This window comes from Oncorhynchus nerka, linkage group LG5, assembly GCF_034236695.1.
Source record: "Oncorhynchus nerka isolate Pitt River linkage group LG5, Oner_Uvic_2.0, whole genome shotgun sequence".
Lineage (NCBI taxonomy): Eukaryota > Metazoa > Chordata > Actinopteri > Salmoniformes > Salmonidae > Oncorhynchus > Oncorhynchus nerka.
In genome coordinates, this window is record NC_088400.1 from 2,889,010 (window position 1) to 2,911,980 (window position 22,971).

The window sequence follows — 22,971 nt, forward strand, 5'->3', positions numbered from 1 at the left end:
CCATTTGCCCACTAATGTCCATTTGCCCACTAATGTCCATTTGTCCACTAATGTCCATTTGTCCACTAATGTCCATTTGTCCACTAATGTCCATTTGCCCCACTAATGTCCATTTGTCCACTAATGTCCATTTGCCCCACTAATGTCCATTTGTCCACTAATGTCCATTTGTCCACTAATGTCCATTTGTCCACTAATGTCCATTTGCCCACTAACATGGGGTGAACCTCTATTCAGTTCGCTGCAGCTAGCGACTGGAACGAGCTGCAACAAACACTCAAACTGGACCGTTTATTTCCATCTCTTCATTCAAAGACTCAATCATGGACACTCTTACTGGCGGTTGTGGCTGCTTTGTGTGATGTATTGTTGTCTCTACCTTCTTGCCCTTTGTGCTGTTGTCTGGGCCCAATAATGTTTGTACCATGTTTTTGTGTTGCTACCATGTTGTGCTGCTACCATGTTGTACTGCTGCCATGTTGTACTGCTACCATGTTGTGTTGCTACCATGTTATACTGCTGCCATGTTTTGTTGTTACCATGTTGTACTGCTACCACATTGTGTTGCTACCACCATGTTATACTGCTGCCATGTTTTGTTGTTACCATGTTGTACTGCTACCACATTGTGTTGCTACCATGTTGTTGTCATGTTGTGTTGCTGCCATGTTATTGTCATGTTGTGCTGCTACCACATTGTGTTGCTACCATGTTGTTGTCATGTTGTGTTGCTACCATGTTGTTGTCATGTTGTGTTGCTACCATGTTGTTGTCATGTTGTCATGTTGTGTTGCTGCCATGTTGTTGTCATATGTTGTGTTGCTGCCATGTTGTGTTGCTGCCATGCTGTTGTCATGTTGTGTTGCTACCATGTTGTTGTCATGTTGTGTTGCTGCCATGCTGTTGTCATGTTGTGTTGCTGCCATGCTGTTGTCATGTTGTGTTGCTACCATGTTGTTGTCATGTTGTGTTGCTACCATGTTGTTGTCATGTTGTTGTCATGTTGTGTTGCTGCCATGTTGTTGTCATGTTGTGTTGCTGCCATGTTGTTGTCATGTTGTGTTGCTACCATGTTGTTGTCATGTTGTGTTGCTACCATGTTGTTGTCATGTTGTGTTGCTACCATGTTGCTACCATGTTGTTGTCATGTTGTGTTGCTACCATGTGGTTGTCATGTTGTGTTGCTACCATGTTGTTGTCATGTTGTGTTGCTACCATGTTGTGCTGCTACCATGTTATACTGCTGCCATGTTTTGTTGTTACCATGTTGTACTGCTACCACATTGTGTTGCTACCATGTTGTTGTCATGTTGTGTTGCTGCCATGTTATTGTCATGTTGTGCTGCTACCACATTGTGTTGCTACCATGTTGTTGTTGTGTTGCTACCATGTTGTTGTCATGTTGTGTTGCTACCATGTTGTTGTCATGTGTTGCTGCCATGTTGTTGTCATGTTGTGTTGCTGCCATGTTGTTGTGTTGCTGCCATGCTGTTGTCATGTTGTGTTGCTACCATGTTGTTGTCATGTTGTGTTGCTGCCATGCTGTTGTCATGTTGTGTTGCTGCCATGCTGTTGTCATGTTGTGTTGCTACCATGTTGTTGTCATGTTGTGTTGCTACCATGTTGTTATCATGTTGTCATGTTGTTGTCATGTTGTGTTGCTGCCATGTTGTTGTCATGTTGTGTTGCTGCCATGTTGTTGTCATGTTGTGTTGCTACCATGTTGTTGTCATGTTGTGCTGCTACCATGTTGTTGTCATGTTGTGTTGCTACCATGTTGTTGTCATGTTGTGTTGCTACCATGTTGCTACCATGTTGTTGTCATGTTGTGTTGCTACCATGTTGTTGTCATGTTGCGTTGCTACCATGTTGTTGTCATGTTGCGTTGCTACCATGTTGTTGTCATGTTGTGTTGCTGCCATGTTGTTGCCATGTTGTTGTCATGTTGTGTTGCTGCCATGCTGTTGTCATGTTGTGATGCTACCATGTTGTTGTCATGTTGTGTTGTTGTCATGTTGTTGTCATGTTGTGTTGATGCCATGTTGTTGTCATGTTGTGTTGATGCCATGTTGTTGTCATGTTGTGTTGCTGCCATGTTGTTGTCATGTTGTGTTGCTGCCATGTTGTTGTCATGTTGTGTTGCTGCCATGCTGTTGTCATGTTGTGTTGCTACCATGTTGTCATGTTGTGTTGCTGCCATGCTGTTGTCATGTTGTGTTGCTACCATGTTGTTGTCATGTTGTGCTGCTACCATGTTGTACTGCTGTCATGTTGTGCTGCTACCATGTTGTACTGCTGTCATGTTGCTACCATGTTGTTGTCATGTTGTGTTGCTACCATGTTGTACTGCTGTCATGTTGTGTTGCTGCCATGTTGTTGTCATGTTGTGCTGCTACCATGTTGTTGTCATGTTGTGTTGCTGCCATGCTGTTGTCATGTTGTGTTGCTGCCATGCTGTTGTCATGTTGTGTTGCTACCATGTTGTTGTCATGTTGTGCTGCTACCATGTTGTACTGCTGTCATGTTGTGCTGCTACCATGTTGTACTGCTGTCATGTTGTGTTGCTACCATGTTGTTGTCATGTTGTGTTGCTACCATGTTGTACTGCTGTCATGTTGTGTTGCTGCCATGTTGTTGTCATGTTGTGCTGCTACCATGTTGTTGTCATGTTGTGTTGCTGCCATGCTGTTGTCATGTTGTGTTGCTGCCATGTTGTTGTCATGTTGTGTTGCTACCATGTTGTACTGCTGTCATGTTGTGCTGCTACCATGTTGTTGTCATGTTGTGTTGCTGCCATGTTGTTGTCATGTTGTGCTGCTACCATGTTGTTGTCATGTTGTGTTGCTACCATGTTGTTGTCATGTTGTGCTGCTACCATGTTGTTGTCATGTTGTGTTGCTACCATGTTGTTGTCATGTTGTGTTGCTACCATGTTGTTGTCATGTTGTGTTGCTGCCATGCTGTTGTCATGTTGTGTTGCTACCATGTTGTTGTCATGTTGTTGTCATGTTGTGTTGCTGCCATGTTGTTGTCATGTTGTGTTGCTACCATGTTGTACTGCTGTCATGTTGTGCTGCTACCATGTTGTTGTCATGTTGTGTTGCTGCCATGTTGTTGTCATGTTGTGCTGCTACCATGTTGTTGTCATGTTGTGTTGCTACCATGTTGTTGTCATGTTGTGCTATGTTGTTGTCATGTTGTGTTGCTACCATGTTGTTGTCATGTTGTGTTGCTGCCTTGCTATGTTGTTGTCTTAGGTCTCTCTTGTGTAGTGTTGTGTTGTCTCTCTTGTCGTGTGTGTGTTGTCTGCTATGTTGTTGTCTTAGTCTCTCTTTTGTGTAGTGTTGTCTCTATGTAGTGTAGTGGTGTCTCTATGTAGTGTAGTGGTGTCTCTCTTTGTGTAGTGTTGTCTCTATGTAGTGTAGTGGTGTCTCTATGTAGTGTAGTGGTGTCTCTATGTAGTGTAGTGGTGTCTCTATGTAGTGTAGTGGTGTCTCTCTTTGTGTAGTGTAGTGTTGTCTCTCTTTGTGTAGTGTAGTGGTGTCTCTCTTTGTGTAGTGTTGTCTCTATGTAGTGTAGTGTTGTCTCTATGTAGTGTAGTGTTGTCTCTATGTAGTGTAGTGTTGTCTCTATGTGTGTGGTGTCTCTATGTAGTGTAGTGTTGTCTCTATGTAGTGTAGTGTTGTCTCTATGTAGTGTAGTGGTGTCTCTATGTAGTGTAGTGGTGTCTCTATGTAGTGTAGTGTTGTCTCTATGTAGTGTAGTGTTGTCTCTATGTAGTGGTGTCTCTATGTAGTAGTGTTGTCTCTATGTAGTGTAGTGTTGTCTCTATGTAGTGTAGTGTTGTCTCTATGTAGTGTTGTCTCTAGTGTGTGTGTTGTCTCTATGTAGTGTAGTGTTGTCTCTATGTAGTGTAGTGTTGTCTCTATGTAGTGTAGTGTTGTCTCTTGTGTAGTGTTGTCTCTAGTGTTAGTGGTGTCTCTATGTAGTGTAGTGTTGTCTCTATGTAGTGTAGTGGTGTCTCTATGTAGTGTAGTGGTGTCTCTATGTAGTGTAGTGTTGTCTCTATGTAGTGTAGTGTGTCTCTATGTGTGTAGTGTTGTCTCTATGTAGTGTAGTGTTGTCTCTATGTAGTGTAGTGGTGTCTCTATGTAGTGTAGTGGTGTCTCTATGTAGTGTAGTGGTGTCTCTATGTAGTGTAGTGTTGTAGTGTAGTGTTGTCTCTATGTAGTGTAGTGTTGTCTCTATGTAGTGTAGTGTTGTCTCTATGTAGTGTAGTGTTGTCTCTATGTAGTGTAGTGTTGTCTCTATGTAGTGTAGTGTTGTCTCTATGTAGTGTAGTGTTGTCTCTATGTAGTGTAGTGTTGTCTCTATGTAGTGTAGTGTTGTCTCTATGTAGTGTAGTGGTGTCTCTATGTAGTGTAGTGTTGTCTCTATGTAGTGTAGTGTTGTCTCTATGTAGTGTAGTGTTGTCTCTATGTAGTGTAGTGTTGTCTCTATGTAGTGTAGTGTTGTCTCTATGTATGTAGTGTCTCTCTTTGTGTAGTGTTGTCTCTATGTAGTGTAGTGTAGTGTAGTGTTGTCTCTATGTAGTGTAGTGTTGTGTAGTGTAGTGGTGTCTCTATGTAGTGTAGTGGTGTCTCTATGTAGTGTAGTGGTGTCTCTATGTAGTGTAGTGTAGTGTGTGTGTTGTCTCTATGTAGTGTAGTGTTGTCTCTATGTAGTGTGTTGTCTCTATGTAGTGTAGTGGTGTCTCTATGTAGTGTAGTCTCTATGTAGTGTAGTGTTGTCTCTATGTAGTGTAGTGTTGTCTCTATGTAGTGTAGTGTTGTCTCTATGTAGTGTAGTGTTGTCTCTATGTAGTGTAGTGTTGTCTCTCTGTAGTGTTGTCTCTATGTAGTGTAGTGTTGTCTCTATGTAGTGTAGTGTTGTCTCTCTTTGTGTAGTGTTGTCTCTATGTAGTGTAGTGTTGTCTCTATGTAGTGTAGTGGTGTCTCTATGTAGTGTAGTGGTGTCTCTATGTAGTGTAGTGGTGTCTCTAGTAGTAGTGTGTAGTGTTGTCTCTCTTTGTGTAGTGTTGTCTCTATGTAGTGTAGTGTTGTCTCTATGTAGTGTAGTGGTGTCTCTATGTAGTGTAGTGTTGTCTCTATGTAGTGTAGTGTTGTCTCTATGTAGTGTAGTGTTGTCTCTATGTAGTGTAGTGGTGTCTCTATGTAGTGTGTCTCTATGTAGTGTAGTGTTGTCTCTATGTAGTGTAGTGTTGTCTCTATGTAGTGTAGTGTTGTCTCTATGTGTGTAGTGGTGTCTCTATGTAGTGTAGTGGTGTCTCTATGTAGTGTAGTGGTGTCTCTATGTAGTGTAGTGGTGTCTCTATGTAGTGTAGTGGTGTCTCTATGTAGTGTAGTGTTGTCTCTATGTAGTGTAGTGGTGTCTCTATGTAGTGTAGTGGTGTCTCTATGTAGTGTAGTGGTGTCTCTATGTAGTGTAGTGGTGTCTCTATGTAGTGTAGTGTTGTCTCTATGTAGTGTAGTGTTGTCTCTATGTAGTGTAGTGTTGTCTCTATGTAGTGTAGTGTTGTCTCTATGTAGTGTAGTGGTGTCTCTATGTAGTGTAGTGTTGTCTCTATGTAGTGTAGTGTTGTCTCTATGTAGTGTAGTGGTGTCTCTATGTAGTGTAGTGGTGTCTCTATGTAGTGTAGTGTTGTCTCTATGTAGTGTAGTGGTGTCTCTATGTAGTGTAGTGGTGTCTCTATGTAGTGTAGTGTGTCTCTATGTAGTGTAGTGTTGTCTCTATGTAGTGTAGTGTTGTCTCTATGTAGTGTAGTGGTGTCTCTATGTAGTGTAGTGGTGTCTCTATGTAGTGTAGTGGTGTCTCTATGTAGTGTAGTGTTGTCTCTATGTGTAGTGTAGTGTGTGTCTCTCTATGTAGTGTAGTGTTGTCTCTATTTGTGTAGTGTTGTCTCTATGTAGTGTAGTGTTGTCTCTATGTAGTGTAGTGTTGTCTCTATGTAGTGTAGTGGTGTCTCTCTTTGTGTAGTGTTGTCTCTATGTAGTGTAGTGTTGTCTCTATGTAGTGTAGTGGTGTCTCTATGTAGTGTAGTGGTGTCTCTATGTAGTGTAGTGTTGTCTCTATGTAGTGTAGTGTTGTCTCTATTTGTGTAGTGTTGTCTCTATGTAGTGTAGTGTTGTCTCTATGTAGTGTAGTGTTGTCTCTATGTAGTGTAGTGGTGTCTCTATGTAGTGTAGTGTTGTCTCTATGTAGTGTAGTGGTGTCTCTATGTAGTGTAGTGTTGTCTCTATGTAGTGTAGTGGTGTCTCTATGTAGTGTAGTGGTGTCTCTATGTAGTGTAGTGTGTGTCTCTATGTAGTGTAGTGGTGTCTCTATGTAGTGTGTAGTGGTGTCTCTATGTAGTGTAGTGTTGTCTCTATGTAGTGTAGTGGTGTCTCTATGTAGTGTAGTGGTGTCTCTATGTAGTGTAGTGTAGTGTCTGTCTCTGTGTAGTGTAGTGGTGTCTCTATGTGTGTAGTGGTGTCTCTATGTAGTGTAGTGGTGTCTCTATGTAGTGTAGTGGTGTCTCTATGTAGTGTAGTGGTGTCTCTATGTAGTGTAGTGGTGTCTCTATGTAGTGTAGTGTTGTCTCTATGTAGTGTAGTGGTGTCTCTATGTAGTGTAGTGGTGTCTCTATGTAGTGTAGTGGTGTCTCTATGTAGTGTAGTGGTGTCTCTCTTTGTGTAGTGTAGTGGTGTCTCTATGTAGTGTAGTGTTGTCTCTATGTAGTGTAGTGTTGTCTCTATGTAGTGTAGTGTTGTCTCTATGTAGTGTAGTGTTGTCTCTATGTAGTGTAGTGGTGTCTCTATGTAGTGTAGTGTTGTCTCTATGTAGTGTAGTGGTGTCTCTATGTAGTGTAGTGGTGTCTCTATGTAGTGTAGTGTTGTCTCTATGTAGTGTAGTGGTGTCTCTATGTAGTGTAGTGTTGTCTCTATGTAGTGTAGTGTTGTCTCTATGTAGTGTAGTGGTGTCTCTATGTAGTGTAGTGTTGTCTCTATGTAGTGTAGTGGTGTCTCTATGTAGTGTAGTGTGTGTCTCTATGTAGTGTAGTGGTGTCTCTATGTAGTGTAGTGGTGTCTCTATGTAGTGTAGTGGTGTCTCTATGTAGTGTAGTGTCTCTATGTCTCTATGTAGTGTAGTGGTGTCTCTATGTAGTGTAGTGTTGTCTCTATGTAGTGTAGTGGTGTCTCTATGTAGTGTAGTGTGTAGTGTTGTCTCTATGTAGTGTAGTGGTGTCTCTATGTAGTGTAGTGTTGTCTCTATGTAGTGTAGTGGTGTCTCTATGTAGTGTAGTGTTGTCTCTAAGTGTAGTGGTGTCTCTATGTAGTGTAGTGCCTTGTCTCTATGTAGTGTAGTGGTGTCTCTATGTAGTGTAGTGTTGTCTCTATGTAGTGTAGTGTTGTCTCTATGTAGTGTAGTGTTGTCTCTATGTAGTGTAGTGTTGTCTCTATGTAGTGTAATATGTAGTGTAGTGGTGTCTCTATGTAGTGTAGTGTTGTCTCTATGTAGTGTAGTGGTGTCTCTATGTAGTGTAGTGTTGTCTCTATGTAGTGTAGTGTTGTCTCTATGTAGTGTAGTGGTGTCTCTATGTAGTGTAGTGGTGTCTCTATGTTTGTAGTGTTGTCTCTATGTAGTGTAGTGGTGTCTCTATGTAGTGTAGTGGTGTCTCTATGTAGTGTAGTGTTGTCTCTATGTAGTGTAGTGTTGTCTCTATGTAGTGTAGTGGTGTCTCTATGTAGTGTAGTGTTGTCTCTATGTAGTGTAGTGGTGTCTCTATGTAGTGTAGTGTTGTCTCTATGTAGTGTAGTGTTGTCTCTATGTAGTGTAGTGTTGTCTCTATGTAGTGTAGTGGTGTCTCTATGTAGTGTAGTGTTGTCTCTATGTAGTGTGTGTCTCTAACTCAGAAGTGTTGTCTCTATGTAGTGTAGTGTTGTCTCTATGTAGTGTAGTGTTGTCTCTATGTGTGTAGTGGTGTCTCTAGTGTAGTGGTGTCTCTATGTTGTAGTGGTGTCTCTATGTAGTGTAGTGTAGTGTTGTCTCTATGTAGTGTAGTGTTGTCTCTATGTAGTGTAGTGTTGTCTCTATGTAGTGTAGTGGTGTCTCTATGTAGTGTAGTGTTGTCTCTATGTAGTGTAGTGTTGTCTCTCTTTGTGTAGTGGTGTCTCTATGTAGTGTAGTGGTGTCTCTATGTAGTGTAGTGTAGTGTTGTCTCTATGTAGTGTAGTGTTGTCTCTATGTAGTGTAGTGTTGTCTCTATGTAGTGTAGTGGTGTCTCTATGTAGTGTAGTGTAGTGTTGTCTCTATGTAGTGTAGTGTTGTCTCTATGTAGTGTAGTGTTGTCTCTATGTAGTGTAGTGGTGTCTCTATGTAGTGTAGTGGTGTCTCTATGTAGTGTAGTGTTGTCTCTATGTAGTGTAGTGTTGTCTCTATGTAGTGTAGTGTTGTCTCTATGTAGTGTAGTGTTGTCTCTAAGTGTAGTGTTGTCTCTATGTAGTGTAGTGTTGTCTCTATGTAGTGTAGTGTTGTCTCTATGTAGTGTAGTGGTGTCTCTATGTAGTGTAGTGTTGTCTCTATGTAGTGTAGTGGTGTCTCTATGTAGTGTAGTGTTGTCTCTATGTAGTGTAGTGGTGTCTCTATGTAGTGTAGTGGTGTCTCTATGTAGTGTAGTGGTGTCTCTATGTAGTGTAGTGGTGTCTCTATGTAGCTGTCAGTGTGTGTGGTGTCTCTATGTAGTGTAGTGGTGTCTCTATGTAGTGTAGTGGTGTCTCTATGTAGTGTAGTGGTGTCTCTAGTAGTGGTGTCCCTAGTAGTTGTCTCTATGTAGTGTAGTGGTGTCTCTATGTAGTGTAGTGGTGTCTCTATGTAGTGTAGTGGTGTCTCTATGTAGTGTAGTGGTGTCTCTATGTAGTGTAGTGGTGTCTCTATGTAGTGTAGTGGTGTCTCTATGTAGTGTAGTGGTGTCTCTATGTAGTGTAGTGGTGTCTCTATGTAGTGTAGTGGTGTCTCTATGTAGTGTAGTGGTGTCTCTATGTAGTGTAGTGTTGTCCTAGTAGTGTAGTGTTGTCTCTATGTAGTGTAGTGTTGTCTCTATGTAGTGTAGTGGTGTCTCTATGTAGTGTAGTGTTGTCTCTATGTAGTGTAGTGGTGTCTCTAGTAGTGTAGTGGTGTCTCTATGAGTGTAGTGGTGTCTCTAGAGTGTAGTGGTGTCTCTATGTAGTGTAGTGGTGTCTCTAGCTAGTGGTGTCTCTAGTAGTGTAGTGGTGTCTCTATGAGTGTAGTGGTGTCTCTAGTAGTGTAGTGGTGTCTCTATGTAGTGTAGTGGTGTCTCTATGTAGTGTAGTGGTGTCTCTATGTACTGTAGTGGTGTCTCTATGTAGTGTAGTGGTGTCTCTATGTAGTGTAGTGGTGTCTCTATGTAGTGTAGTGGTGTCTCTATGTAGTGTAGTGGTGTGTCTCTATGTAGTGTAGTGGTGTCTCTATGTAGTGTAGTGGTGTCTCTATGTAGTGTAGTGGTGTCTCTATGTAGTGTAGTGGTGTCTCTATGTAGTGTAGTGGTGTCTCTATGTAGTGTAGTGGTGTCTCTATGTAGTGTAGTGTTGTCTCTATGTAGTGTAGTGGTGTCTCTATGTAGTGTAGTGGTGTCTCTATGTAGTGTAGTGTTGTCTCTATGTAGTGTAGTGGTGTCTCTATGTAGTGTAGTGTTGTCTCTATGTAGTGTAGTGGTGTCTCTATGTAGTGTAGTGGTGTCTCTATGTAGTGTAGTGGTGTCTCTATGTAGTGTAGTGGTGTCTCTATGTAGTGTAGTGGTGTCTCTATGTAGTGTAGTGTTGTCTCTATGTAGTGTAGTGGTGTCTCTATGTAGTGTAGTGTTGTCTCTATGTAGTGTAGTGGTGTCTCTATGTAGTGTAGTGGTGTCTCTATGTAGTGTAGTGGTGTCTCTATGTAGTGTAGTGGTGTCTCTATGTAGTGTAGTGTAGTGGTGTCTCTATGTAGTGTAGTGTTGTCTCTATGTAGTGTAGTGTTGTGCTACCATGTTGGTGTCTCGTCGTGATGTGTGTTTTGTCCTATATTTATATATTGTTTTAATTTTTAATCCCTGTCGCCACAGGAGGCCTTTTGGTAGGCCGTCATTGTAAATAAGAATTAGTTCTAAACTGACTTGAATAGTTAAATAAATGAACAGCTGCTGAGATCGCTCTCTATCCACTAGACAGTGAGACAGACCTGCCCAGCAGCTCCAACTTTCTTTACAAAAGACAAAACATTGCAAATTGTTTTAACTTGTGAAATACTGCACCAAACAACTTAGATAGATTTCAATTGCCTAACTAAAACATCCTTGGGGGAAAAAAAACGTCAAGATTAATTACAGACTTCTTGAGTTGTTTTAGATTAATCCTGGGGATTTAGAGGAAGTGAATTAGGCTTCCAAGTCTACATTGTCTGATGAGGGACAATCATCATTAACCAAACACAGAATCTGTCAGGAAACACACCCCCAAGTGCTGAAATTAGTTTTTTTTCCCTAATGAACGACAGAAAAACACGCTTTGTTAATCGGCGCGTTCAGTGGCTCTTTAACAGTTATCTTTAGTTTTATGCCTGTATTGTTACTATTAGAATTAAACATGTACCAATGGAAATCTACACAGTGGTTGCCGAAGGTAGAATGTCACAGGATAGAATGGCTCTTTACCTGTGCTTCTCCAACTCATTATGGACTGTCCTGTGGACGAAGAAAGCACAATTCATTATTAGTGAGTTCATAAACACTTAAAGCATAAAGGCATTATTACGTATTTCAGATTCATAATATATCATTTTAACAATAAAAAGTAGACTCGTCAGCACACATACTACAGTGCAACCAAATGCTGACTATGGCAACACCTCGTCCCTAGCTAGCTGTCAGACAGACTAGTAGTTTCAGAGAGCCAGAACCCCGTCCCTAGCTAGCTGTCAGACAGACTAGTAGTTTCAGAGAGCCAGAACCCCGTCCCTAGCTAGCTGTCAGACAGACTAGTAGTTTCAGAGAGCCAGAACCCCGTCCCTATCTAGCTGTCAGACAGACTAGTAGTTTCAGAGAGCCAGAACCCCGTCCCTAGCTAGCTGTCAGACAGACTAGTCAGTTAGAGAGCCAGAACCCCGTCCCTAGCTAGCTGTCAGACAGAGAGCCAGAACCCCGTCCCTAGCTAGCTGTCAGACAGACTAGTAGTTTCAGAGAGCCAGAACCCCGTCCCTAGCTAGCTGTCAGACAGACTAGTCAGTTAGAGAGCCAGAACCCCGTCCCTAGCTAGCTGTCAGACAGACTAGTAGTTTCAGAGAGCCAGAACCCCGTCCCTAGCTAGCTGTCAGACAGAGAGCCAGAACCCCGTCCCTAGCTAGCTGTCAGACAGACTAGTCAGTTAGAGAGCCAGAACCCCGTCCCTAGCTAGCTGTCAGACAGACTAGTAGTTTCAGAGAGCCAGAACCCCGTCCCTAGCTAGCTGTCAGACAGACTAGTAGTTTCAGAGAGCCAGAACCCCGTCCCTAGCTAGCTGTCAGACAGACTAGTAGTTTCAGAGAGCCAGAACCCCGTCCCTAGCTAGCTGTCAGACAGACTAGTAGTTTCAGAGAGCCAGAACCCCGTCCCTAGCTAGCTGTCAGACAGACTAGTAGTTTCAGAGAGCCAGAACCCCGTCCCTAGCTAGCTGTCAGACAGACTAGTCAGTTAGAGAGCCAGAACCCCGTCCCTAGCTAGCTGTCAGAAAGACTAAAGTTTCAGAGAGGCAGAACCCCGTCCCTTAGCTGTCAGACAGACTAGTAGTTTCAGAGAGCCAGAACCCCGTCCCTAGCTAGCTGTCAGACAGACTAGTAGTTTCAGAACGCCAGAACCCATCGTCCCTTGTTACAGAACAGACTAGTGTTTCAGAGAGCCAGAACCCCGTCCATAGCTAGCTGTCAGAACAGACTAGTAGTTTCAGAAGCCAGAACCCCGTCCCTAGCTAGCTGTCAGAACAGACTAGTAGTTTTACAGAACGCCAGAACCCCGTCCCTAGCTAGCTGTCAGACAGACTTAGTTTCAGAACGTAGAACCCCGTCCCTAGCTGTTACAGAACAGACTAGTAGTTTCAGAGAGCCAGAACCCCGTCCCTAGCTAGCTGTCAGACAGACTAGTAGTTTCAGAACGAGCCAGAACCCCGTCCCTAGCTAGCTGTCACAGACTAGTAGTTTCAGAGAGCAGAACCCGTCCCCTAGCTAGCTGTCAGAAGACTAGTAGTTTCAGATACCCAGAACCCGTCCCTTGCTGTCACAGAACGTAGTTTCAGATACCAGAACCCCGTCCCAGCTAGCTGTCAGAACAGACTAGTAGTTTCAGAGACAGAACCCGTCCCTAGATAGCTGTCAGACAGACTGTTGTTTCAGAACGTAGAACCCATCCCTAGCTAGCTGTCAGACAGACTAGTAGTTTCAGAGACCCAGAACCCCGTCCCTTGTTCAGACAGACTAGTAGTTTCAGAGACCCAGAACCCCGTCCCTAGCTAGTGTCAGACAGACTTAGTTTCAGAACCAGAACCCCGTCCCTAGATAGCTGTCAGACAGACTATTGCCCATCGTCAGTTAGAGACCAGAACCCCGTCCCTGATACCAGACAGACTAGTAGTTTCAGAGAGCCAGAACCCCGTTGATACTGTCAGACAGACTAGTAGTTTCAGAGAGCCAGAACCCCGTCCCTAGCTAGCTGTCAGAACAGACTAGTAGTTTTACAGAGAGCCAGAACCCCGTCCCTAGCTAGCTGTCAGACAGACTGTAGTTTCAGAGAGCCAGAACCCGTCCCTAGATACTGTCAGACAGACTAGTAGTTTCAGAACGCCAGAACCCCGTCCCTAGCTAGCTGTCAGACAGACTAGTAGTTTCAGAACCAGAACCCCGTCCCTAGCTAGCTGTCAGACACCCACTAGTAGTTTCAGAACGCCAGAACCCATCCCTAGCTGCTGTCAGAAGACTAGTAGTTTCAGATACCCAGAACCCCGTCCCTTAGCTGTCAGACAGAACGTAGTTTCAGATACCCAGAACCCGTGTAGCTGTATCAGACAGACTAGTAGTTTCAGAGAGCCAGAACCCCGTCCCTAGCTAGCTGTCAGACAGACTAGTAGTTTCAGAACCAGAACCCATCGTCCCTAGTTGCTGTCAGAAGAGAGTTATATAATCACCTGTTACTACCGGCAGCCTGCAGCCTCTTGTTCTTCTGCCTACTCTTCTTTTCAGAGTCCCCTGGACAGTAGAAGAACACTGATGATACCATGCTCTGCCTCTGGAGAGAGAGAGATAGAAAGGGAGGATCGTTAATGGGAACGTCGTGATACCCTTACTTTGGGTTGCAGAACGTAAACTCATGTTTTCATAGAACTATTGTAAATAGGAAAATTAACAAATCAATGTGATTGTAAACACAAAGTTCAATTTTAGGCAGAACTGATGATACCATGTTCTGCCTTGTTATAGAAGAACGATTGAATACCTTTTTTAATTGACACTCACAGAGCCTTCAGAACGTATTGATACCCATCGTGTTGTTACAGAACGTATTGATACCCATCGTGTTGTTGTTACAGAACGTATTGATACCCATCGTGTTGTTGTTACAGAACGTATTGATACCCATCGTGTTGTTGTTACAGAACGTATTGATACCCATCGTGTTGTTACAGAACGTATTGATACCCATCGTGTTGTTACAGAACGTATTGATACCCATCGTGTTGTTGTTACAGAACGTATTGATACCCATCGTGTTGTTGTTACAGAACGTATTGATACCCATCGTGTTGTTGTTACAGAACGTATTGATACCCATCGTGTTGTTGTTACAGAACGTATTGATACCCATCGTGTTGTTGTTACAGAACGTATTGATACCCATCGTGTTGTTGTTACAGAACGTATTGATACCCATCGTGTTGTTACAGAACGTATTGATACCCATCGTGTTGTTGTTACAGAACGTATTGATACCCATCGTGTTGTTGTTACAGAACGTATTGATACCCATCGTGTTGTTACAGAACGAACAGAACGTATTGATACCCATCGTGTTGTTGTTACAGAACGTATTGATACCCATCGTGTTGTTACAGAACGTATTGATACCCATCGTGTTGTTACAGAACGTATTGATACCCATCGTGTTGTTACAGAACGTATTGATACCCATCGTGTGTTGTTACAGAACGTATTGATACCCATCGTGTTGTTACAGAACGTATTGATACCCATCGTGTTGTTACAGAACGTATTGATACCCATCGTGTTGTTACAGAACGTATTGATACCCATCGTGTTGTTACAGAACGTATTGATACCCATCGTGTTGTTGTTACAGAACGTATTGATACCCATCGTGTTGTTACAGAACGTATTGATACCCATCGTGTTGTTGTTACAGAACGTATTGATACCCATCGTGTTGTTACAGAACGTATTGATACCCATCGTGTTGTTACAGAACGTATTGATACCCATCGTGTTGTTACAGAACGTATTGATACCCATCGTGTTGTTGTTACAGAACGTATTGATACCCATCGTTGTTGTTACAGAACGTATTGATACCCATCGTGTTGTTGTTACAGAACGTATTGATACCCATCGTGTTTGTTACAGAACGTTACCCATCGTGTTGTTGTTACAGAACGTATTGATACCCATCGTGTTGTTACAGAACGTATTGATACCCATCGTGTTGTTACAGAACGTATTGATACCCATCGTGTTGTTACAGAACGTATTGATACCCATCGTGTTGTTACAGAACGTATTGATACCCATCGTGTTGTTGTTACAGAACGTATTGATACCCATCGTGTTGTTGTTACAGAACGTATTGATACCCATCGTGTTGTTACAGAACGTATTGATACCCATCGTGTTGTTGTTACAGAACGTATTGATACCCATCGTGTTGTTGTTACAGAACGTATTGATACCCATCGTGTTGTTACAGAACGTATTGATACCCATCGTGTTGTTGTTACAGAACGTATTGATACCCATCGTGTTGTTGTTACAGAACGTATTGATACCCATCGTGTTGTTGTTACAGAACGTGTTGTTACAGAACGATACCCATCGTGTTGTTACAGAACGTATTGATACCCATCGTGTTGTTACAGAACGTATTGATACCCGTGTTGTTACAGAACGTTGTTGTTACAGAACGTATTGATACCCATCGTGTTGTTACAGAACGTATTGATACCCATCGTGTTGTTGTTACAGAACGTATTGATACCCATCGTGTTGTTACAGAACGTATTGATACCCATCGTGTTGTTGTTACAGAACGTATTGATACCCATCGTGTTGTTACAGAACGTATTGATACCCATCGTGTTGTTGTTACAGAACGTATTGATACCCATCGTGTTGTTACAGAACGTTGATACCCATCGTACAGAACGTATTGATACCCATCGTGTTGTTACAGAACGTATTGATACCCATCGTGTTGTTGTTACAGAACGTATTGATACCCATCGTGTTGTTACAGAACGTATTGATACCCATCGTGTTGTTGTTACAGAACGTATTGATACCCATCGTGTTGTTACAGAACGTATTGATACCCATCGTGTTGTTACAGAACGTATTGATACCCATCGTGTTGTTACAGAACGTATTGATACCCATCGTGTTGTTACAGAACGTATTGATACCCATCGTGTTGTTACAGAACGTATTGATACCCATCGTGTTGTTACAGAACGTATTGATACCCATCGTGTTGTTACAGAACGTATTGATACCCATCGTGTTGTTGTTGCAGAACGTATTGATACCCATCGTGTTGTTACAGAACGTATTGATACCCATCGTGTTGTTACAGAACGTATTGATACCCATCGTGTTGTTACAGAACGTATTGATACCCATCGTGTTGTTGTTACAGAACGTATTGATACCCATCGTGTTGTTACAGAACGTATTGATACCCATCGTGTTGTTGTTACAGAACGTATTGATACCCATCGTGTTGTTGTTACAGAACGTATTGATACCCATCGTGTTGTTACAGAACGTATTGATACCCATCGTGTTGTTACAGAACGTATTGATACCCATCGTGTTGTTACAGAACGTATTGATACCCATCGTGTTGTTGTTACAGAACGTATTGATACCCATCGTGTTGTTGTTACAGAACGTATTGATACCCATCGTGTTGTTACAGAACGTATTGATACCCATCGTGTTGTTACAGAACGTATTGATACCCATCGTGTTGTTACAGAACGTATTGATACCCATCGTGTTGTTACAGAACGTATTGATACCCATCGTGTTGTTGTTACAGAACGTATTGATACCCATCGTGTTGTTACAGACTGAAGTTAAAATGGATTCAATGCAGATGTTTGTGTCACTGGACTACATACAATATGCCATAATGTCAAAGTGGACTTTTGTTTACAACAACAAAAATAAAGATAAATGAAAATCTGAAATGTCTTTAGTCAATAAGTATTCAGCCTCGTTTTGTTATGGCAAGCCAACACTGGTTCAGGAGTACAAATGTGCTTAACAAGTCACATAATAAGTTGCATGGACTCACTCTGTGTGCAATAATAGTGTTTATACATGACTTTTGAATGACTACCTCGTCTCTGTACCCCCCACACATACAGATAATTGTAAGGTCCCTCAGTCGAGCAGTGAATTTCAAACACAGATTCAACCACAAAGACCAGGGAGGTTTTTCCTCAGCTCCCCTGAATCCAACAAAAGTCTAACTTTGGGGATGGTCTCTAAATAAAGACATTTAACCATTCTCCTATTATTTATTTTAGTGGTGAATATGTTTTAGTGGTGAATATGTTTTACAGTGGTGAATATGTTTTACAGTGGTGAATATGTTTTACAGTGGTGAATATGGTTTAGTGGTGAATATGTTTTACAGTGGTGAATATGTTTTACAGTGGTGAATATGTTTTAGTGGTGAATATGTTTTAGTGGTGAATATGTTTTACAGTGGTGAATATGGTTTAGTGGTGAATATGTTTTAGTGGTGAATATGGTTTAGTGGTGAATATGTTTTAGTGGTGAATATGTTTTAGTGGTGAATATGTTTTAGTGGTGAATATGTTTTAGTGGTGAATACAGTGGTGAATATGTTTTAGTGGTGAATATGTTTTAGTGGTGAATATGTTTTAGTGGTGAATATGGTTTAGTGGTGAATATGTTTTAGTGGTGAATATGTTTTACAGTGGTGAATATGTTTTAGTGGTGAATACAGTGGTGAATATGTTTTAGTGGTGAATATGGTTTAGTGGTGAATATGGTTTAGTGGTGAATATGTTTTAGTGGTGAATATGTTTTAGTGGTGAATATGGTTTAGTGGTGAATATGTTTTAGTGGTGAATATGTTTTAGTGGTGAATATGTTTTAGTGGTGAATATGGTTTAGTGGTGAATATGTTTTAGTGGTGAATATGTTTTAGTGGTGAATATGGTTTAGTGGTGAATATGTTTTAGTGGTGAATATAGTGGTGAATATGTTTTAGTGGTGAATATGGTTTAGTGGTGAATATGTTGTACAGTGGTAAATACAGTGGTGAATATGTTTTACAGTGGTGAATATGTTTTACAGTGGTGAATATGTTTTAGTGGTGAATATGTTTTAGTGGTGAATATGTTTTAGTGGTGAATATGTTTTAGTGGTGAATATAGTGGTGAATATGTTTTACAGTGGTGAATATGTTTTAGTGGTGAATACAGTGGTGAATATGTTTTAGTGGTGAATATGTTTTACAGTGGTGAATATGTTTTACAGTGGTGAATATGTTTTACAGTGGTGAATATGTTTTAGTGGTGAATATGTTTTACAGTGGTGAATATGTTTTAGTGGTGAATATGTTTTACAGTGGTGAATATGTTTTAGTGGTGAATATGTTTTACAGTGGTGAATATGTTTTAGTGGTGAATATGTTTTAGTGGTGAATATGTTTTAGTGGTGAATATGTTTTACAGTGGTGAATATGTTTTACAGTGGTAAATACAGTGGTGAATATGTTTTAGTGGTGAATATGTTTTACAGTGGTGAATATGTTTTAGTGGTGAATATGTTTTAGTGGTGAATATGTTTTAGTGGTGAATATGTTTTAGTGGTGAATATGTTTTAGTGGTGAATATGTTTTAGTGGTGAATATGTTTTAGTGGTGAATATGTTTTAGTGGTGAATATGTTTTACAGTGGTGAATATGTTTTAGTGGTGAATATGTTTTACAGTGGTGAATATGTTTTACAGTGGTGAATATGTTTTACAGTGGTGAATATGTTTTAGTGGTGAATATGTTTTAGTGGTGAATATGTTTTAGTGGTGAATATGTTTTACAGTGGTGAATATGTTTTAGTGGTGAATACAGTGGTGAATATGTTTTACAGTGGTGAATATGGTTTAGTGGTGAATATGTTTTAGTGGTGAATATGTTTTAGTGGTGAATACAGTGGTGAATATGTTTTAGTGGTGAATATGAAAATAAAAGCTTCCAAATGAAAGCAACACCTCCCACCTCTGTGTCTTGGTCTAAACCAAGATGTTTACCTACCTTGGTGTTTCTATGTGGCTCCAGCTGTTTAGCCAGGTGCACCGTGGGTATTGGTGTTCTATGTGAAATCCGTGGCCACAAGAAGTAGTTCACTTATTTAACTTTTTTTGTTTTCTATGAGTATTTGTTTGATTTCCTGGATCAGCTGATGATGGTCAACAACATCACTGATATTAGCCTACTAGACAACTAGCCTACAGCTAGACACCAATATCACTAGATATTAGCCTACAGCTAGACACCAATATCACCAGATATTAGCCTAGCCTATAGATAGACATCAATATCACTAGACAACTAGCCTATAGATAGACATCAATATCACTAGACAACTAGCCTACAGCTAGACACCAATATCACCAGACAACTAGCCTACAGCTAGACACCAATATCACCAGACAACTAGCCAACAGCTAGACGCCAATATCACTAGACACTAATATCACTAGACAACTAGCCTACAGCTAGACACCAATATCACTAGACAACTAGCCTACAGCTTAGACATCAATATCACTAGACAACTAGCCTACAGCTAGACACCAATATCACTAGACAATAATATCACTAGACAACTAGCCTACAGCTAGACACCAACATCACTAGACAACTAGTCTACAGCTAGACACCAATATCACTAGACAACTAGCCTACAGCTAGACACCAATATCACTAGACAACTAGCCTACAGCTAGACACCAATGTCACTAGACACCAATATCACTAGACAACTAGCCTACAGCTAGACACCAACATCACTAGACAACTAGTCTACAGCTAGACACCAATATCACTAGACAACTAGCCTACAGCTAGACACCAATATCACTAGACAACTAGCCTACAGCTAGACACCAATATCACTAGACACCAATATCACCAGACAACTAGCCTACAGCTAGACACCAATACCACTAGCCAACAGCTAGACACCAATATCACTAGACAACTAGCCTACAGCTAGACACCAATACCACTAGCCAACAGCTAGACACCAATATCACTAGCCAACAGCTAGACACCAATATCACTAGCCAACAGCTAGACACCAATATCACTAGCCAACAGCTAGACACCAATATCACTAGCCAACAGCTAGACACCAATATCACTAGACACCAATATCACTAGACAACTAGCCTACAGCTAGACACCAATAATATCACTAGACAACTAGCCTACAGATAGACACCAATATCACTAGACAACTAGCCTACAGATAGACACCAATATCACTAGACACCAATATCACTAGACACCAATATCACTAGACAACAATATCACTAGACAACTAGCCTACAGATAGACACCAATATCACTAGACAACTAGTCTACAGATAGACAACAATATCACTAGACACCAATATCACTAGACAACTAGCCTACAGATAGACACCAATATCACTAGACACCAATATCAGTAGACAACTAGCCTACAGATAGACACCAATATCACTAGACACCAATATCACTAGACACCAATATCACTAGACAACAATAATATCAGTAGACAACTAGCCTACATCTAATAGATATTTCTGTATTTCATTTTCAATAAATTTGCTAACATTTCTAAATGTTTAGACTTTTTCATTATGGGGTATTGTGTGTAGATGGGTGAAATAATAGTTTTTACCCATTTAGAATTCAAGGCTGTAACACAACACAATGTGGAATAAGTCGAGGGGGTATTGAATACTCTCTGAAGGCACTGCAAACTGTAGGATGTTTCAGATGACAAATATACACAAGTCCCCAGAACTTAACCGCTACATGGGATATTTAACAACACTCAATAAACAGGTAAAGTGAGGAAATAGCTGTGATTGCAAACACAAAGATCAATTTTATGCGGCTGGCTATTGTGCAGAAGAAAGAAAGCCGGGTGTCGTCTGTTCTATTCTTCCATCCAAGTGTCAGACACAGATGCTGCTGACGTTTGGTTTTTTCGGGGTTTTTGGCGCGATCACCCAATTGTATCACAGTACATCAATATGGACTATTTTGGTTATTCGTGCCAGTTGGCTACAAAGAACAACTGCTGGAATTGCAAAATCTTTATTGGTTCATTCATTGTCATTCATAAATTCTATCGCTGCTCTGGCTTTATTTTCAAACCGCTCCAGACTTGGCGCCTTTGTGTACAACGATGAGTCCCGTATCTAGGTCACAGAGTCAGATATGAAGCGCCGCATAAAACCTAGGCTCCCTTAACTGCTTACTGCATCGCGTTTTTACTGAATAGTAACGATCTTAACCGTAACATGCACAATCTATGTCAGATATTTGCAGTTAATTAATAGATATTCGCTATTTGTGTACATTTCGTTATTGTGCCCCAGCTGGTTGACAAGTGAAGTTGACAGACAGAACAGAAACCTTACGTTACCTCGTTCTCTTCTCTCCAAGAACTCAGCAGCTTGCAGAAGAACCTGAATGTTGCAAGTGTTCGCGTCCATTGTAAATAGTTGAAATATAGGTAAATATACCAATCGAAATGTATCTCAACGACAGAGTGCTGCAGTAGTATGTGCTTGGTCTTCTGCACTTCAGTGAGGAATCACCTTCTCTGACGACGTGATTGACGTCAGTCCGCCGCCTCCCAGACTACCGCTCCCTTGTTTTCCAGCCGCCTCCGTCCGAGAGCGCGCGATTTTCACTTTGAAATATGAACAGCCTAATAATAGAACAGAACAACAGGTCGACACATTTTCTCGAAATATGACCTGAATAAATGATTATATATATTTTTTAATCCAGAACATGTTGTATTGACATAAAAAAAAATAGGTTTTCAATGTTTTTATTTATATATATTTGTTTATAATGCGACGTTCCTCCAAGTACGTTGAAACTGAAAACAACTTTAAAGTGAGAAGTTCTTTTGCCTGTCAGTCGTTTTGTCTTCTGTTTTGGTGTTCAAGAGGGTTGTGTCTGTATATTTTTAATCATTCCACAATAGTCTAGGGCAGGGATCGTAAACTCGTTTCAGTTGGGGAACCCTCGTCTGGGGCTTCCATGGTCGTCCAAAGGACACACCGAACTGTGCATTATTACAAAGACAATACAAAATATTTCATTGTACACTGAATTCAATAGCCTGCTACAAAACGTTCTGAAAATGCAAAATTGTATGAACTTTAGGTCCACCCTATGTTCCCTCAGCTCTAAAGTACCTCAGCCCAATGTTCCTGCAGCTCTATGTTCCCTCAGCTCTATGTTCCCTCAGCCCTATGTTCCCTCAGCTCTATGTTCCCGCAGCTCTATGTTCCCTCAGCCCTATGTTCCCTCAGCTATATGTTCCCTCAGCTCTAAAGTCCCTCAGCTCTATGTTCCCTCAGCCCTATGTTCCCTCAGCCCTATGTTCCCTCAGCTATATGTTCCCTCAGCTCTAAAGTCCCTCAGCCCTATGTTCCCTCAGCTATATGTTCCCTCAGCTCTATGTTCCCTCAGCCCTATGTTCCCTCAGCTATATGTTCCCTCAGCTCTAAAGTCCCTCAGCCCAATGTTCCCGCAGCTCTATGTTCCCGCAGCTCTATGTTCCCTCAGCTCTATGTTCCCGCAGCTCTATGTTCCCTCAGCCCTATGTTCCCTCAGCTCTATGTTCCCTCAGCTCTATGTTCCCTCAGCTCTATGTTCCCGCAGCTCTATGTTCCCTCAGCCCTATGTTCCCTCAGCTCTATGTTCCCTCAGCTCTATGTTCCCTCAGCTCTATGTTCCCGCAGCTCTATGTTCCCTCAGCCCTATGTTCCCTCAGCTCTATGTTCCCTCAGCCCTATGTTCCCTCAGCCCTATGTTCCCTCAGCTCTAAAGTCCCTCAGCTCTATGTTCCCTCAGCCCTATGTTCCCTCAGCCCTATGTTCCCTCAGCCCTATGTTCCCTCAGCTCTATGTTCCCTCAGCCCTATGTTCCCTCAGCCCTATGTTCCCTCAGCTCTATGTTCCCTCAGCCCTATGTTCCCTCAGCCCTATGTTCCCTCAGCTCTATGTTCCCTCAGCCCTATGTTCCCTCAGCTCTATGTTCCCTCAGCTCTATGTTCCTCAGCCCTATGTTCCTCAGCCCTATGTTCCCTCAGCTCTAAAGTCCCTCAGCTCTATGTTCCCTCAGCCCTATGTTCCCTCAGCCCTATGTTCCCTCAGCCCTATGTTCCCTCAGCTCTATGTTCCCTCAGCCCTATGTTCCCTCAGCTCTATGTTCCCTCAGCCCTATGTTCCCTCAGCCCTATGTTCCCTCAGCTCTATGTTCCCTCAGCTCTATGTTCCCTCAGCTCTATGTTCCCTCAGCCCTACGTTCCCTCAGCCCTATGTTCCCTCAGCTCTAAAGTCCCTCAGCTCTATGTT

The 22,971-nt window shown here is 41.7% G+C and overlaps 1 protein-coding gene across 1 annotated transcript in view; it reads right to left on the reverse strand.

Annotated features, from left to right (window-relative positions):
- Positions 1-21,200, reverse strand: part of mxd3 (MAX dimerization protein 3) — a 32,530-nt gene extending 11,330 nt beyond the window's left edge. Inside the window, 4 exon segments of the mRNA XM_065018204.1 lie at positions 10,745-10,774; positions 13,242-13,316; positions 13,318-13,342; positions 21,021-21,200. Of these exon segments, the coding sequence (XP_064874276.1) occupies positions 10,745-10,774; positions 13,242-13,316; positions 13,318-13,342; positions 21,021-21,090 (200 nt within the window). The 5' untranslated portion in view covers positions 21,091-21,200.
- Between the last annotated feature and the right edge of the window lie 1,771 nt (positions 21,201-22,971).